The 19,297-nt window shown below is 39.9% G+C and overlaps 1 protein-coding gene across 1 annotated transcript in view; it reads left to right on the top strand.

Moving 5' to 3' along the window:
• ARSB (arylsulfatase B) overlaps positions 1–19,081 on the top strand; it is a 225,235-nt gene extending 206,154 nt beyond the window's left edge. Inside the window, exons 7-8 of the mRNA XM_027863552.1 lie at positions 15,325–15,447; positions 18,777–19,081. Of these exons, the coding sequence (XP_027719353.1) occupies positions 15,325–15,447; positions 18,777–19,042 (389 nt within the window). The 3' untranslated portion in view covers positions 19,043–19,081. The remainder of the gene's footprint in view (positions 1–15,324; positions 15,448–18,776) is intronic.
• Positions 19,082–19,297: the final 216 nt, after the last annotated feature.

The raw sequence follows: 19,297 nt of genomic DNA, 5'->3' as shown, positions 1-19,297 counted from the left end.
TTAAACCCCTTTCATGACCAAACCTTTATCAGTTACTGCTAAGGAATGAAGTTAATCATTGCTTTATCTCTCTCTCTCTCTCTCTGTCTCACACACAGACACACACACACACACACACACACCTCTTTACCCAACCTTTAAAAATATGCTCACAAGCAGAGAAATGGCCAGATGCTGAGAATCAGGAGTGGAAGGAAAAACAAAACCATATAATCTGCCCCCTGAATAGTCAAAAAATTTCCCTCTTCTCTTCCCCTCTCCCTTTCTTCTCCTTTCCTTTCTCCCCACTCATCGCTTCCCTTACCCTTCCTGCTTTCTCTGCTCCCCTCTATTCATTCTCTTTCCTCTGTCTTCATGTTTTTCTCTGTTCCTTTTTCCAACATGGGTTCATGAAAGTATGCAGCATCTGCCACCTCTTAGTGAGAATGGAAAGAGATGACCTATATATCCTTTTCCTTTGCTGCATGAATCAGATATCTGGCCAAGCAAACCTGTATGTACACGTTTTCTTTCATTTCACATATGGAGAGCCGGAGACTTTTAAGTTCAAGGTGCTGCTCCTCCTCCCCTTGCAGAAATGGTATGCAAATTTGAATCTTACTTTGGAGCCAAGAGTCAGCATTTTTTTTAAAAAAAGGACTCAGTGCTGGTAACAGGAGGCAAGTCCATTAAATTAATGGCAAGTAAATTTAGAAGACTTTAAAGCATGTCATGTTTATCCAATATATAGTCAGCCTGAGAAAATGAGCCCCCACAGGATATGACTGAGTCTAGTACTGTGGTTAGACATTTCCAAAATCCCAAAGAACCCATTATGCTAAAGCTGGAATAGTAGCAGGAACCAAATGTGGTGCTTGAGAATTTGTGACACCAAGACTCATTGATGAGGCCACAAGGCTTACAGCAAGAGGTCAAGCTCAACCAGTCAGGGGTTAGAGTGTCCAAGATGACCCTCACCACACCAACCAAAAACTACCCATTTTTCTTCTCCCTCACTTCTGTCTCCTTTATTTCCTATGCAAGGTAGGATACAGGATCCAGTCAGTTAGAAAAATCTTTCAATTCAATTGAATTAGCATTTATTAAGCTGCTACTATGTGCCAGGTACTGTTTGGACACAGGAGACATAAAGACAAAATTGAAACAACCCGTGCCTTTGAGGAGTTTATATTCTAAATATACACAGGTAAATAAATACATGATATACATCAAGTAAATCAAAGTCATTTTGAGATAGGGAGAAAGTGTCCTAAAAACTAAAGGAAATCATCAAAGGCCTCTTGTAAAGGTGTCACTTGAGCTGAGTCTTGAAGGGAGTTAGGGCTTCTGAGAAGCAGAAGGAAGGAGGGGAAGCATTCTGGACATGGGAAAGAGTCTTTTTTAACTTTTATTTATTTTATTTTAAATTTATGGGATAAAACAAGCATTTCCATAATATAATAAAAAATTATTGCACGTGAACCTGCAAATCTAGTGTGTACAACTTGCTATTCCTTTTAAATATATAATAAAGTTGTTATGTAAATTTCTTTTTTTTCCCTTTTTTTCTTCCCCTCTGGAGATGGCTACCATTAGACACAAATATGTGTATACATATATATATATATATATGCATACATGTATGTGTATATACACATTTATATGTATATATTTATATATAAAATCATTCCGTGCATACTTCTATTTATCAGTTCTTTCTTTGGATGCAGATAATGTTTTCCTTTATATGTCCTTCATAGTTAATTTGGGTAGTTATAATTGTCAAAATGACTTCTTCACTCAAAGTCATTCTTAAAACAATATTGCTATTATTGTATACAGTGTTCTCTTGGTTCTGCTCATTTTACTTCATTGTTTTGTGCAAGTCTTTCCATGTTTTTCTGAGCTTATTATTTCTTACAGTGCAGTAGTATTTCATCACAAACATTATACCACAACTTGTTCAGCCATTCCCCAATTGATGGGCATCCCTGTAATTTCCAGTTCTTAGCCACCATAAAGAGAGCTGCTATAAACATTTTAGAACATATTGGGTTTTTTTTTCCTTTTTCTCTAATCATTTTTGGGAATAGACAAAGTAGTGGTATTTCTGAGTCAAAGTGTATAGACAGTTCAGTAACTCTTTGGGCATAATTCCAGATTGCTCTCCAAAATGGTTGGATCAGTTCACAATTTCAGTCACGTCCAACTCTTCGTGACCCATGTGGGGTTTTCTTGGCAAAGATACTAGAATGGTTTGCCATTTCCTTCTCTAGCTCATTTTACAGGAGAGGAAACTGAGGCAAACAGGGTTAAGTGACTTGCCCAGGGTCACACATTTAATAAGTATCACTTGAGGTCAAATTTGAACTCAAGAAGATGAGTCTTCCTCATTCCAAGCCTCGTGCTCTCTCTATGCACCACCTATGGGCTTCTTCTGCCTTGGCTCTTCATTTATTATATGGGGACAAGACGACAATCCTAAAATATCTGAAGGACTGCCATGTGGGCAGAGGATTAAACATATTCTCTATAGCTCCCAAGGGGAGACCTAGGACTAATAGGTGAAAATTTCAGGGAACTAGATTTTGGCTTAATAGAACAAAGAACTTTCTAATAATTAGAATTATATGAAAATGTAATGAGCTGCTCAATCACTGAAATTGTTCAAGGAGAGTCTGGGTAACAACTCATTGGGGATATTATAGAAGGAATTCCTGAACAAGGAAGTTTTCACTAGATAATCTCTAAGGTCCGCTCCGTCTCTTAGTAGTCCATGATTCTACGACTAAATGATTCTAGCTCTAAAATGCTGCTCTAGGAGTTAGCCCACCAACTGGAATCATGCAGATGTATATATTTACATTTTCCCACTTGAGATACACTTTTCAGCGCGTCTTTAAAAACTGTCCAATCCTGGTTCCAACAGCCTGTGCCAGGGGGAGGGCCCAAGAAGGAAGGCAAAGTATATTGGATGTGGTCATGAAAGCAGCTATGGCAACAAGTGAAGTATACCAAGTTCCCAAGACTGAAGCCAGAGACATGGTCAGAGGTACAAACAAGGATCAGATTCAAATAAATAGAGAATCAGGGAGGGCTGAGCATAGAGGCAGAGTTGGAGATGAAAAACAGTCAATCACAGAGCCAGCGGAGCAAAGAATCACAGCAGGCCTCTGCTAGAAAAAGGCAGACGTTTTCAGACATGGCCACTGGGTTGATTTGTTTTACTTAATTATGTTTACTTATTACAAGGGAGGGCTTCTGTGATGGGGTGGGGGTGAGGGTGGGGAGAGTTGTTGGGAAGTAAGAGTGGTGTAGGGAAAAAAAGGATATCAGTGAGACATCTGAAAAACAACAGGAGAACAAAAGAACTTCAGAAAGGGATACAGATGAGCAAAATCAGCTAGATGACAGAGTAGGTAGGGTGCTAGATTTGGAGCACGGAAGACCCAAGTTCAAATCTGGCCTCAGACACTTACTATAAGACCCTAGGCAAGTCACTTAACCTTTGTCTGCCTCAGTTTCCTCATCTGTAAAGTGAGAATAATAATAATAGTGCCTACCTCACAAGGTTATGGTGAAGATCATGTGAGATAATATACATAAAGCACCTGACAACCTTAAAACACTATAGAAATGTTAGCTATTACTATTACTGCCATATTAAATTTAATTTTTTTTAAAAGGCAAAGCCCACTTAACAGAAGTTCATGGCTTTCTATACAATCCTCTTTTCTAATTTGCCTCTTGAAATGCTCATGTTCTTTAGGTTCATAATAAAAAAAGAAAATATCTATCATAAAAGAAAAGACTAGAGACATGGGAAGGAAAAGCCAAGGAGATCAACTGTTTGCCAGGCCCAATGATATGGGTACATATGATGCCATTGTTCACTGTGTGGCAATTAATGTAGCTCAGAAGGCATTGTATTGTGGTGTTAGAATTACTATGGATGTGGTTAGTTGCTCCATTCTCCATATTCTCCCTCCCATGGAGAGTGTCAGTAAGGAAGCTCATGCTGAATGTGGGGGTTCTGGATCAGTATTTTGCAGGGAGCTATTTTTAGAGTAACAAGTTTTATTTTTAGGATCACAGTGATTTTTTAAAAATACCCCAAAAAAATCAAGATAAAAATTCATGCATTCACATCTGGACAGGCAAGAAGTTACATATGCTCTTTACCACACAGTGAGAGGAGAATGTTATCCATTGCCTTTGCCCATATTTATGTAAAAATGGGGATGGACCATGATTTGATCCACATGTGCATTGTGGGAACATGTGAATATAACCTGAGTGCCCTGTCATGGAAGATGGTCATAAAGTTTCCGCAGTCCCTTACTATTGCTAATGCACTCCAGCTAGACTAGTGGAGCCTCATTAATTGGAACTCTCCTAATTAAAATGTTTCAATAATCTGACAGGCAATTTGGCTGGTGGAACTCTTTACACTATCTACAAAGAAATAACTGGCTAAGCAAATTAGTAGCGTAAATAGGATTGCACTGTGTTACTTTCAACCCACCAAAGAAATAAAGTTTTTTAAGGATTTCTAACTTCAGCATATGATTTGAGAAAGGATACTTCTAATGAGTCTTATCTATTTCTTAAGGTAGAATTTATGAGACCTCTGCTTGGAAACACTTTACTAACACTTCATTGAAGTTTCAGTATCTTGTTAAATAATAAAATTAAATTTATTTTTTAAAAACACTATCATTTAACCTTTAAAGATTCATGATTTAGCAAGTATGGATACATTCTCCTCATTAGCCCTCCACCCCTATCCCATCCCTTAATAAATGGTCATTTAGAGGCACTGTGCCCAAAAAATTAATTAGTCTGTCACCAACTGGATGATGAACCCATCTTAAGTTTAGCCAGGCTTGGCTTTTGACAACAGACACAGTTTCTGATTCAAAACTTTCATTTATTCTACCATTAATTCACCAATAGTTAAATTAATTTAAATTAAATCACCATTAATTCACATTGGTAAGATTCTAACTGTATTTCAATATCGATACCACTTTAAGTACAAAGCAAATATCACCCTTTCAGGGAATGCTGAGTGGTTCCTTAGAATCAGAATTTAGAATGACCTTGGTAAGCTGGAGAAGTATTCGTTAGCAAAAATAAACTTCATAGAATTAAATTTGATTGTGACAGTGTATAGGGAGAATGAGACTGAACAAATCTCTAAAACTTCCTTCTAGTCCCTACCTTTGCCCCTAGGTTATGAGCAGGGTGGCAGGAACAGTCCCAGATGACTGGGACCTAGAAATGAAGCTTTGTGGTACAACCCCAGATTCCATTCCTAAATCAGTAGGTCTGGTTTTCCTGGAAGAGCAGCCAACCTATGCCCTTTCCTCTTTCCCTTTGCTTCAGTCTCATGAATTGGTGGGCAGTTGCCCGCTACTGGTAAAACCAATTAAAGTGCCTACTCTACTAATGGTATCAGTAAGTCATTTTTGCATAGGAAAGATGGTAACATTAATAAATTATACTCATATATAACTAGTTTTACTTATTTCAAGAGGCTCAAATAATGTATGTGAATGGCTTTGCAAACTTTCAAATGTTACATAAATGTTATTATGGCTATGTTTTTTATCTTGGTTTCATTTTTTGATGGAGTTCAGACAGAAATAACTCAAGAAACGTCTTACTCTCCTATTATTTTTTTTACATATAACTGTTGTACAGGTCAATAAAGTAACTGCTTTTTGTATTTAATAAAAGTATTGAGATGTAAACCCATCTTCTTTAGTCTCACTAAAGCATCTTAAGGACAACTCCAGTAGCAAAAAGGTTGATGAAAACAAACTGATAAGTACTTCAATCTGTTCCCACATTGTTTTAATTTCTTCTGTGAGGTCTCTGTATTTTGAAGGATTGTTTTTATTGTTGTTGTTGCAGTGGTTATTATCTGTAGCATTTTTCTTATATATTTTTGTTACCCATTTTGATGAAATCACAGATACAGATAGAAATATATGAGAAGGAAAGTAGAGTAGCCCATACTCTGGAGCCCATGTGTACTGACGCTGCTATTCTGTGGCCCTAAAGTTCCATTGTTGCAGCTCTCCTCAGAGTCAAGGGGTAGCCCAGAGAGTTAGAGTTGTCTTTCTAATGCTAGAGTTCATAAGCCCCCACTGGTGTGCTTCCCCACGGCATTACCAGTTAGTATCAGTCAAACTTAGTTAGCCTTTAATTAGAAGATTTACTAAGGTTATAACAAGAACATTTGGCACCAAGCCTCCCCCAAAAAGTCTGTGACATTCCCTCCCACCATTACTTACAGAGTCCAGGGAAACGTGTGCTCAAGTTTAGAAAGTACATGTGGCAGAGGGAGAAGTAACCCCCAGCTCGTGGAAGCCCTTTTGCCATCATTTGAACACCAAGATGTTCCCTACCTAGCAGGGATCTAGCTTTTCTGCTGGGCTCCTTATAGAGTCTTGAATCTGCTTTTCCTCATCACACTCTGTCCATCCTTGGCTCTTAATGCAGACACTGCTGTGAGTCACTGCTCTCTCAGAGTCACTGCTAGGATTAGAATGCTAATGAAAAAGTCCAAATCCTCTGACCTGCTGATGTTCACAAGGTCTCTCTCTGGTAAAGGAGTGGAAGAATCTGAGGTCAAGGCCAAGTCTCACTCTGCCATCCCCCTCCCCCAAATGATTCCTTCTCAGGGGCTTGGTTTGGGGCTTCTAGATAGCTGCTAGATAGATGATTTCCCCAATTATGAACCGGTTTGCTATTTTATAGATGGTCCACAGAGAATGACCAAATTTCCTCAGTGAATTCAAACAACATCATTGTGCATCATCACTGCAGTTATACAGTGGGCTTTCAAAAACATCTAAGTTGATCAAGAACAACTTCCCCCCAACAGTGTAAAATCTAGGATTAATTGATTGATTAAACTAAATGTTGTCTTGGCCTTTTTTGTACCTTATCAGAGAAGCAAGATATGTTTGTACCTGGTTAAGATATCTTGTGTATAGCATCTTATCACTTTAAGTAGATAATTCTCTAAATTCACCATAACACTTAACAGTAATTAAGTCCTGCCCTTTTGTCCTGCCTTTCCCACGGAAATTTGGGAGACACTCGTTGACTGACTGGCTGTTATTGGTAAGTTTCTAGACAATGAAGCTTACCATTATGCGGTAAGATCTGTTTATACTCACTTTATAATCCCCAACAACACTTAATATAGTATTTTGTACATAATGTACATAAACATTGACTAGATGCTTAGCTGAATTATCCTCCATCCTGTAAATCAGAAAAGGCTTGCTAAGACACCAACTTTATTTCACTCCTAGATCAACATTATCGGGTCACTCCCTGATGCTCAAAATAAATTCTCAGTTTAGCATTCAAGGTCCTTCTTAATCTGCCCTCACCTTTATCTGTTCAACCTTCTTTCACTTTATACCCCTAACTTCCACTCTAAGCAGGCAAATAGCCTTATTACTGTTTAAAACAAATGTTTTCCATCTCCAAATTTGGGCTCATGCCACTTCCCTGCACTTAGAAAGCTTTTCTTCTTTTCCACCTATCCAAATCTTGCCTTTCTTTAGCATCCATTCTAAATTCCATCTCCTCATGAAACCTTGCCAACCACTTCAGCCTTGACCTCTCCCTTTTCTAGCTTCCTGCACCATCCAGTAGTGGAATGGGCAGTTTGAGGAGGAACTGGGGTCCATCTCCCTCCAGGTCTCTCCAGAAAAGGCTGAATGAGTACCTGTTGGGGATATTGGAGGTCATTCTTGTTCAGGGACAGAATGAACGGGATGGAAATCCTTTCCAGTGATAAAGTTTTGTGATTCTCTATTATATATTGTCTACATTACACCACCCATTTGGGCCCTTAATTATATACTATCTTGTTTTATATTACTGTTTAACTCTTTCATGCGCATATATTATCTCCCCAAAGAGTTTGTAAGCTCCTTGAGGGTAAGGATGGGATCTTTTGAATCTCCCTCAGTGATCACCTAAAAGAATGTTGGTACATAGGGGGTGCTCAATAAATATTTATTGAATTAAATAAAAATGGGGGGGATAATCAACAATTATATGAAAGAATGCTCCAAATCACTAACAGTAAGAGAAATGTGCATTACCAACCCTCACACCCATCAGACTGACAAAGGTGACAGAAGATGAAAATGGTAAATGTTGGAGGGACTGTGAAAAAAAAAGATTGGTGGAGCTATGATTTGGTTCCATTCTGGAAAAAAAGAATGGAACTATACAAGAAAAACCACTAAGATAGACTAAGTGATACAGCTAATGAGGATGACCTACTCCAAGGAGGTCAAAGACAGAGCTCACAAATACAAAAACATTTTTAGTAGCACTTTTTGTCGTAGCAAGAAACTGGAAGCCAAGTGGAGATCTGTTGACTAGGGAAAAGCTAAACAAACTGTGATCTGTGGCTATAATGGAATATTATTGCACTGTACAAAATGATGAATATGAAAGACCCTAAGAAACTTGGGAAAGACTTGTATGAACTACTGCAAAGCCAAGTAAGTAAAACCAAGAGAATGATGTACATAGTGAGCTGCCACAGTAATATAAAAGAAAATAACATGAAAAGACATTGAAACTCTGATCAGTGCAGTGACCAATCTTGGCTTCAGAAGATTGGTGTTGAAACATACACCCTCCTAGAAGTAGGGAAGTGATAGACTAGAAGCAGGGGTGGGCTTCAACAACAGGTTCCCTGTGTGTTTGTGTGTGGGGGGAGGTACTTCCAATACACTTTTAATCTAAATTATTAACATTTTCTCCATCACTTTCTTAAGCCTAGACAGTCAACAAACAGTAAATCAAGCCATAATTTATAGGGTTTGCTTCTTTCTTTTTTTTAAGGCAATTGGGGTTAAATGATGCCCAGGGTCACACAACTAGTAAGTGTCAAGTGTTTGGTCTGAGGCCGGATTTGAACTCAGGTCCTCCTGACTTCAGGGCCAGTGCTGTATCCACTGCGCCACCTAGCTGCTCCTCTGGGTTTGCTTATTTCCAAGATGTAGATGCTTACGTTGAAAATTTAACAATCAGCTGTCTGGTTCAAACTGGCTCTATCTGGCCCTGAGTAGAGATGCGGAATGAGCAATATGTTGATTGGTTTTATTTATATTTCCATGTTATGTGACAAGAATGAGCCATCTTTGTGTGTGGCTCAAAGGGGGGCATCTTTACTCTCTTCTCCCCTCCACCCTTTTCCAAGGGATACTTTAAGTCCTGCTAGGAGGGGAAATAAGAGGTTGGGACCAAAGGCCACCACTTTGCTCCCCTTAGACAGACAGGGTACCAGGCTAGAATTAACCTGTGGTGGGGAATCTGCGGCCTTAAGGCCACATGTGGCCCTCTAGGTCCTCAAGTGTAGTCCTTTGACTGAATCCAAACTTCACCGAACAAATCCCTTCAATAAAAGGATTTGTTCTATAAAACTTGAACTCGGTCAAAAGACTACACCTAAGGATCTAGAAGGCCACATGTGGCCTTGAGGCTGCAGGTTCCCCACCCTGGTCTAATCCCTTAAATATTATTTGTGTAGGGGATATGATCAGATTTAAGCTAACTTCTGATCACTTTGTCCTTATTATTGGGGGAAGAAGGACCCCAAGCTTGATAACCAAGGCTTGACCCTTTTCCCACCTAATACCAGTTCCACAATGAACACATATAGAGAATAGCAAAGAAATCCATTTATCCAAATTGGTAGCAAAACAGAAAATCAAGAAGGCATGAGAATATATGCCAGACAGTAGATAGTGAAGGAGTTCTCTCTTTGGAGCAAAGTAACTCAGCTCAACCAAAAGAAAAGGTCCTGGATCTCACCCAAGGAGAAATTCCCCAAAGTCTCTAGTATAACAAGCAAGGGGTAGGCACATGATGGAGACTCCCAGCTCCTCTCATGTCTTCCCAAAGTCTTTTCCTTCAGCCTGAAGTGGCCTTGGCCTCTTTGATATTTTCTCTTGAAGCCAAAAGAAGAAGCACTCAACGTGATTTGACACTTGAAGGATGTAGAAGACTTGAAACCTGATGAGTTCCAAAAGGGACTGGCCTTAAAGAGTCCCAAACAGGAGTCAAAGAGGACTGGCAGAACTGGGACTCTCTCACCTCACCCTAACTCACTAATAAGGCGAGAATCCCATACTAGTGGACTTTGGGACAGAGGTTACAGTCTCTATGGAGGGGGAAGAAATATAGGAAGTCAGTCATGTTTTATTTAAAGCATCAATAGAGAAAAGGACCCACATGTACAAAAATATTTGTAGCAGCTCTTTTTGTGGTGGCAAAGAATTGGAAATTGAAAGGATGGGTATCAATTGGGGAATGGCTGAACAAGTTGTGGTGGAATACTATTGTTATATAAGAAATGACAAACAGCATGATTTCAGAAAAACCTGGGAAGACTTATATGAACTGATGCAAAGTGAAGTGAGCAGAACTAGAACATTGTACACAGTAACAGTGCTATTGTAATAATGATCAACTGTGAAAAACCTAGCTACTCTGATCAATGTAATGATCCAAGACAATTCCAAAGGACCTGTGATGAAAAAAATACTATCCACCTCCAGAGAGAGAACTAATGTAGTCTGAGTGCAGATTGAAGTTTATTTTTTCACTTTATTTTTTTGTTATTTTTTTACAATATGGCTAATATGGAAATATGTTTTACATGATTTTGCATGTATAATTGATATTATATTGTTTAGCTTCTCAATGATCTGGAGGGAGGGAGAGAATTTGAAACTCAAATTTTTTTAAAAGGAAATGTTAAAAATAATTAATAAATGCATCTTTAAAAAAGAAATTATATTTTTTTAAGGCATCAATGGAACATTCATTTTTTAAAAGGGTCAGGACAAACCCACCTACCAGTAGTTTTCATAAATTAGTTTTCTTTTATTAAAATAAATTTTTTCAGTGAACAAAAATTTATTTTCTCTCCCTCCCACCTTCCTACTCCCATAGTGGAAAACAAAAAAAAAGCAAAACCAGAAAACAAATCTCTTGTAACAAATATGCATCACAAAGGAAAAAAAATTCTCCATTGGCCATATTCAAAAGATATAATACATTTGTTTTCTTTTGTAGAAGTATCATTCAAATCTTTTCACTTCTGTGATCTCATTAGTGGTACCTTGAGATTAAAGGCCACCTTAATGAACAGGTCCATGAACAGGTTTCAGTTGAATAATGGCTGGTTCAATTCACCTGGTCTTAGGGTGTTGCTCCCAGCATCTGCTCTACCTAAAGAGCTCTTGGCTTGGACTAGCCATTCATGGCAGTGCAGATCTTAGCAAAAAGGTGTTTGGCATGGAGGATGTGGGCAGTGAGGGTGGATTTACATGACTTTGTGCTATGTGTGTAGAGCCCTAAGTCTGATTCACTGAGTCGGTGTGGAATGCAGCGTTCGTCAAGCTGCGATTTTTGTTACTCAGAAAGTGTTCACGAAGCCAAAATTTGCAGCACAACGTACATGAGGATTCAAAAACAGCTGACGTCTTTCATCACGTAGTCTTAGACTTACTATTTAGATATTTTATGTTCCTGTTTTGTATATGTTTGGGCAGAACATGAATAGATGTGACATGACTACATTTCCCCTTTTCTGTTTATAATTTCACAAATCAGATATCCATTTTATGTAACAAACATCCTTCCATATCAAAATATGACCTTTATACAAACTTAGTTGATGTAAATAATGAAGTTGTCCATTTTTGCTGTAGCATGTGCGTTAACAACACGCTTCCCGTGATGGATAGCCTCACACATCTCGGCCATCAGGATCATCTGTTTACTTTGGAACCAAAATGTACCCAAACAAACAGGGAGCCATGAGTATGAAACAGTCCTTCCTCTGGTACCAAAGACTTGTTGGTGTGAGATTGTTGAGACTTAGAGGTCTGAAACCACAGATGTTTATTTGCTTAGTCTCCTGTGTCTCTATAATGGCCTTGTTTTAAATGGTGACTAAGCATTGTGTCTACGCTATCCTTTCAACACTGTGAAATATAGTTGTGCAATATGTTCCCAACCCTCCGGTGATCTGCATTGGATTAGGGGAGGAGCACATTGGGCAGAAGACATTTTATAAAAATAAAGGTAGCTAGCAGTATAAATGGAAAGAAAAAAATTAAGCTGAACATTATATAATCATAATGACCACATGGCCCTGGAGAAGAGATAATAAAATCCATTTTCTTCACCTCTTAGGGGTGTGAAATCTTGCCTGCACTTAAACTGCTGATTTCTCTGAGCTACTTTTTGGTCTTTTTTTTCTCTTTTTTGAAAATATTTCTTATAAGGGATGGTTCTTTGGGAATGAAGAGGGATGTATTTGGAAATAAAAATGATATAAAGACCAAAAAATATCCAAGTTTGGCCATGAAGAAAAGAGGAGAAAATGTACCCTTGTCCCTTATTTGCCAAGACGAAGGGCTATGGGTTTGGGACATTGCAGATCCCATGAGATTTACTTCATGTATTGGGTTAGTTTTGATGAACTACTTTTTTCCTTGTTCTTTTTTATTCTTTATTGTAAGTTATGGGATTTGGGGTTGAACATATTGGAGAATGAAGGTAAAGTAAAAGAAAAGATATCGATAATTTTAAAGGTATTGATAAAAATACGATTCTCTTAAAAAAATTAAAAAGGGTAGTCATTGTGTAGATGAAATCCTATTAAAGCCCTGCTTTTATACATAGGGATAGGAGCTGGACCTGGGATTTCGTTGGTATAAGGAAGTACCAATGCAGGTTCTTACTTTACCTTCTTTGAAACTTGTAGTCTAAAATGGAAATATGTTTTACATGATTGCACATATGTAACCTGTATCAAATTGCTTACCATCTTAGGAGGGGGAAGGAGGGAGAAAATTTGGAGCTCAAAATTTTATTTTAAAAAATGAATGTTAAAAGTTGTCTTTACTTGTAATTGGAGAAAAATAAAACATGATCTGAAAGCGAAAGAAAGAAAGAAAGAAAAAGAAATTTGTAGTCTTGGAGAATTACCTGGAGCACTATAGGGCAAGTGACTTATTAAGTATCACCTACCCAGCATGTGTCAGAGGTGAGAGTTGAACCCAGGTCTTCCTGGCTCAGAGCCAGCCTTCTGCTTCTGCCTCATTTGTAGATAAAGAACACAAAGTACAACTAATATTTGCTGAATTCAGTAGCTTAGGTACCATTTTTTTTTAAAAAAAATTCGGTCAACATTTATTAAGTGCCTACTATGTGTCAGACATTGTGCTGAGTGCTGGTACAGTACAGGTGTTCAAAGCCCATCCAGTACAGGACCCTGTATCCCATGCTGAGAAATGGAAAAAGGCATGAGAGTTGGATTTTGCCTTATAGTACCTTATAGACAGAAGGAACTTTTCATTCAGTCCTTTCCTCACAGCATGAAGGCCCCAGGAATTAGGCACCATTTTAAAGAGCTATCATAACCACCATATACAGTTCTGGGTAAGGTCGTGGAAAGTGTACATATTTGGTACCAGTCAACCAACTGTAGACCAGAAACATGAGTACGCACCAGCTCTGTGCCCAAACTTGTACTTTGCACTCATAGCCAAGAGCAATGTGGCACAGACGCCAAAGGGTGAGACCCAGAAGATCCGGCCCAATGACGATCAGCAGGTGACTAATTCACTCAGTGCTCTAGGAATGTCTTTAAGCTGTGGATGTTTTGGCAGTTTGCATCAGCAAAGTAAAGTGTCCTTCCAAAAGTTCCCGTCAAAGATGGAATGACTGGTCTGGACAAGTCCAAGTTTCCTGCGTGCCATGAACAAAAGACGTATACCAATTTTAAAGGTACAACTAAGGGCTCAGGTTTGGGATATTCGACCTATAATTCCATATTCAATTAGAAAGGAAAATTATTTAATGAAAAAGCCATTTTAAAATGCTTTCTCTGTGCCAGGAATTGGAGATACAAGTACTAAAACAAAGAGAGTCCCTGCCCTTAATTAACTTACTTTCTAAGGGAAGGGGGTGGCAGAGACAGTGCATATAGTGAGGGTCAGAGAGGAACGGATCTGGAAAGTTATAGGGGTGGTAAGTGGAGCCAAAGGGCAGTAGATTGACATACCCTTTCCAGCAGCAATGACACTATTGATTTGATTATGATTCTTAAACTAGAAGCGCAACTAGGTAGCACAGCGTAGAGAGTGCTGGCCCTGGAGTCAGGAAGACCTGAGTTCAAATTCAGCCTCTGATACTTGAACAAGTCACTTAATCTCTGTTTGCCTCAGTTTCCTCATTTGTAAAATGGGGATAATAATAGCACCTATCTCCCAGACTTGCTGTGAGGATCAAATGAGATATTTGTAAAGTTTTATTATGTGGGAGTAAGGGGAGCCGTAAAGGATTTTAGAGAGGCAGCAAGGGTGCTGGTGAGAAGGCGCCAGTAACATGAAGCACAACCAGAGCCGGTGACCAGTCAGGACAATGAGGCCCGGTGGCAAGAGTTCTCTGAGGTGGAAGGGCGAAGTCCTTCAGGGCTCCGTTATTTGCAATTTATCAGCACATCCTCTGTTTTGGGAAATGAGAGCGTTTAATCCCTGCATGCTCTTAACAGGAGCCAGAGCTGGCCTCAGAACCAGGAAGAACTGGGTTCTAGTGCAGCCTCTGCCACGTCCTGACTGTGAGCCCCTGGGTGATTCACTTAACTTCCTGGTGTGCTGGACTATGCTCTAAGACTATAACTTGCAGATGATGTGCCATTCTTTTTTTTTATTTTATTTTTAATTTATGGAATAAAACAAGCATTTCCATAACATAGCACGATAAAAAAGATGATTTCATGTGGAACTGCAAATCTACTCTGCACCACTTGCTATTTCTTTCAAATATATAACAAAATTATCATGCAAATGTCTTTTTTTTCTCCCCCACCGCTGGTCAGCCCCCAGATGATGTGCCATTCTGCATTGGTAGAGGCAGTCCCCTCAGCAAGAAGTCCCTCCCATCTTTAAACGCTCCTCTCCCCAAAAAATACTACAATAGAGCACTGTAAACTCTATAAAAGCAGGGCACTGATATTTTTAAGTTAGATCAGGGTTCTAATGTCTTCGGAATGCTTCTTTTCAGTTGTTTGTGACGGACATTTAGAGTTACTATAGCTCTTTGTAAAATATAGTAACAAAACTATTTAATGAAGAATTCATTTCTAGGGCAGGCGACCTGTTTACACTCCAGTATTGAATCCAGACTATTTAGTGTTGTGTAAGAGAAATATAAAGTGGGTCTGTGTAACTGTATGCTACTGAAATTTCAATCTCATTCTTCCATGTTGTTTCCTTTCAGGTCCAGGAAACACTAGGCCTGCCTCCAAAGGTGATTCCTTTCCTACAACACATTCCACTTTCAATGTTTCTATCCATGCAGCAATTCGATATGGAAACTGGAAACTACTGACTGGCTACCCAGGTAGTAAAATTATCATAAATTTGCAGCTTTAATATGCAAAAGGAGGACAGAGAGACTATCTGGTACATTACTTGCATTTAATAGTGGGGCCTTACTCCCCTACTCTCAATCCCTTATCTTACCCCCTTCTCTTTCCCACTTCCCTTTGCTTTCTTCCTCTCTATCCCCCAATTCTGCCCCTTTCCCGCCCCTACCCAGACACCTGGAAGGCTAAAAATGGTCTTTAAAATTTTTTATAATCTTTCATGCTGTGTGGCAGAAGCAAAGTACTATTTCTTCAAGGTTTTCCCATCCCTCTTTTGCTAGGCAACCTGTTCCCAATTACAGTACATTCACTATTTCCCAAGTTTTTCTGAAGGTTTATGTTTAAGATAATCAAGCAAACATCTGCACATTAAACCAATGACCCTTATAAGGCATGTTTTTTGAGCTGCTAAGTGAGAAAAGTGGGTTTAATCTGCTGCTTTTTACTAAAACCATTGGAGATTGACTCAAAAAAAGGGAAAAGGAAGAACTTTCCCCCTAAAGTTTTTGGAAGGCAGATATTTTAAATGCTTGCAACCATTCAACAACATTTAACAAGCATTTATTAAGTGAATACTATGGGCAGGGATAGGATGCAGCTCAAATGGCAGCAGATGGAAGATTGTTAAATTTTCTGTCAGAGTATTTATACCTCGGGAATTGGCAATTGCTACAAATCAGGTCTTGATTGATCGTTTTTATGGTTGTCTGCTCTTAAGTAAGTGTTAATAATGCAGACTAAACTTAAAAGTATATTAAACGTGTATATTTATTATGTATTTTTTCCCCAGGAGACAGTTTTTAAACATTTACCAGTACACTCCTGACTATGTCAGGCACCATGCTAGTTTCCAAGGATGCAAAGGGAAAAAAAAGTAACAGTCCTTGTCCTGAAAGGAATTTCTATTCCATTAGAGATGACTTGAACACAGAAAAACAAAACAAATTTTATATATTATATGTAATTTCCAAGGGGGGGGTTGGTTCTAGCTCCTGGGGAGGCTTAGGTTTCCTTTAGCAGGTGGCCCAGGATCTGAGCTTGGAAGGAAGCCAGGGATTCTCCAACACAGAGATGAGAAGGGAGGGCTTTAGAAGCACGTAGGGCAGTTGTGCAAAGACATGGAGATGAGAAGTGGAATGTCATACGTGAAGATTGGCAAGAAGGCTAGTATGGCAGAAGTATAGAGTGGGTGGAGAGGAGTAGGAAATGAGCCTAGAAAGGTCAGTTGGAGCCAGATGATGGAGAGTTTTAATTAAAAAAAGAAGCTTGTGTTTTATACTGTAGCCTGGATCTCCAAAGTGGAGGACCATGTCCTGTCCACAAGAGATATGTGATCAGCTAGTCAGAAAGTGGGATGTTGGGTCACACTTCTTCCCTCCTTGGGATAGCTAATCATGAGGCTTTTCTACTTTTCGTTTTTTTTTTCTTGTTTGTTTGCTTGTTTTTTTGCTTTTTGGTGAGGCAATCGGGGTTAAGTGACTTGCCCAGGGTCACACAGCTAGTAAGTGTTAAGTGTCTGAGGCTGGATTTGAACTTAGGTCCTCCTGATTCCAAGGCCAGAGCTCTATCCACTGAACCACCTAGCTGCCCCATGAGGCTTTTCTGTCCCCCTGCTGCCCCTGTGCAGGCTCCCAATTTCCACCTTAACCTGATATCACTGCCAGGTACCACTGGAAAAATTTCCACCTCTCTGCACATCCTCTTCTGTCTCTCAGATCACCTGTGACCATAGCAGGAGTACCTGAGATGGTGGGTTCTGTGCTCTGTGGGTTCTCAGTTAGGTGGCATTGGTCCTGAAATCATTAAGAGTTGAGCTCAAATGAAGCTTCAGACACTTACTAGCTGTGTGACCCTGGGCTTAACCGCTTTCTGCCTCAGTTTCCTCATCTATGAAATAGGTATAATAATAGCACCTATCTCCCAGGTTTATTGCAAGGATCAAATAAGATAATATTTGTAATGTGCTGAGCACAGTCTTTGCACATAGTAGGCACTTAATAAATGTTTCTTTCTTTCCTTCCTTCCTTCTTCTGGAGCAGTGACCAGGTATAGGGGTCTCTACCTTCCCCCTTTTCATTTTGAGTGGGACAGGATGAGCAGGTATGGGTGGGTTGTCAGTTGCCTCGTACATCTTATTACATTTTCCTCCTCCACTCCCCAAAAAAACCCACTTACTTCCATCTGTCTTCTAAACTTCCCCATTTCTGTTGAGGACACCACCGTTTTCCTAGGCATCCAGGTTCACAACCTAGGGGTCATCTTCAATTCCTCAGTCTCCTTCACTCCACATATCCAATCTGTTACCAGATCTTCCTGTTTCTACCTCTATACTATTTCTTTCATCTCCCTTCTTCTCTCTATTGGTTCAGAATATGATCACTTCTGTCCTGGACTGTGGCAATAGCCTCCTCCTAGCTGACCTCCCTGCTTCAAGCCTCTTGCTCACCTCCCCATCCCATCCTCCACACAGCTCCCAAAGGCATTTTCCCAAAGTTTAGGTTTCTCAGTGTCATCCCCACTCCTTCCCCTTGACTATAGGATAAAATATATTTCATCTTTATCTCATCCTTTTTAAATTTCTATTTTAAGTTTTATAGTGTGTATTATCTCTCACTAATACATGTATATAATTTGTAAGAAAGTAAATACACATTCAAACATTGATTACTAGTAGAGATGTGAGATCAGAATTTTGGAAGCGGTTGTCCGAGAGGCCACACAGAGCCACAGAAGTTTCAGGATAGAAGGAAGACTAAAAGAGGAGGCTGACCAAGGAAGCAAGGGTATTTGAGGGGGCATCCACATGTCAGTGACGTCCTCCAGTTCAAAGGTGGGGTTTGGGATGGAGAGAATGTCTTTGAGGATTCCTTAAGAAAGAAGGAGGCATAACCCAAGAGCTGATGTAGCAGATCCAGAAGGGAGCTTAGACTCGATCAGAGTGAACCCCAAAGGAGAAGTAGGGGCGTTGTGGAAGCAGCACTGAATAGCAGGAAGCCGACCTGCTTCTACTCCTGGCCAGGTATGTCGGGTGCCTGAGTCCAGGTACATCCAAGAGTGGAGTGTGGCCAGGGATGCAGGGCCTCTTGGGAAGAGCCAACCATGCTTGTTTTCAAGCCCTATCTAGCTGTATACTGGGCCTCCTCTTTTTTTGGTGGAGGGGTAAGTGGCCCAGGGTCACACAGCTAGTAAATGTCTGAGGTCAGATTTGAACTCAGGTACTTTGCACTCCAGGGCTGGTGCTCTATCCGCTGGGCCACCTAGCTGCCTCCAGGCCTCCTTTTACTGTTTCATATTTTTCTAACAGGCTGTGGTCACTGGTTTCCACCACCATCTTTATACAGAATCAGAAAGCAACCGTCACGTGACCCACCAAGCAAAAACCTCTGGCTTTTTGATATCCAACGAGACCCTGAAGAAAGATATGACCTAGCCAGCAAACACCCCGGTATCGTTAAGAAGCTTCTGGCCCGGCTCCAATATTACCATAAGACCTCTGTACCGGTGTTCTACCCCGATCAGGATCCCCGCTGCGATCCCAAAGCAACTGGAGTTTGGGGACCGTGGATGTAGGATGTTAATTGGCCCTCAGACCAGAAGACTGCCCCTCAGGTAGAGGTTGCACCTCAGGCATCCGGTCTTATGACTTTCACCCCATTAGTCCTGCCCCAATCCAGAGAGCTTCATTGACCCTTCTCAGTCCTAAACCAGAGCAGGCCCCCTGATTTCAACCTCACGGACACCTAAGAAGCCGATGACATTCAGGAACATAAACACTTGCTATTCTTTGACTGGGGGAGATTTTAAAAGCAGGGGTACCTTGGTTCA

This window comes from Vombatus ursinus, unplaced genomic scaffold (assembly GCF_900497805.2).
Source record: "Vombatus ursinus unplaced genomic scaffold, bare-nosed wombat genome assembly UNPS02014772.1, whole genome shotgun sequence".
Taxonomy (NCBI): domain Eukaryota; kingdom Metazoa; phylum Chordata; class Mammalia; order Diprotodontia; family Vombatidae; genus Vombatus; species Vombatus ursinus.
This window is presented reverse-complemented; position numbering and strand designations above follow the sequence as displayed.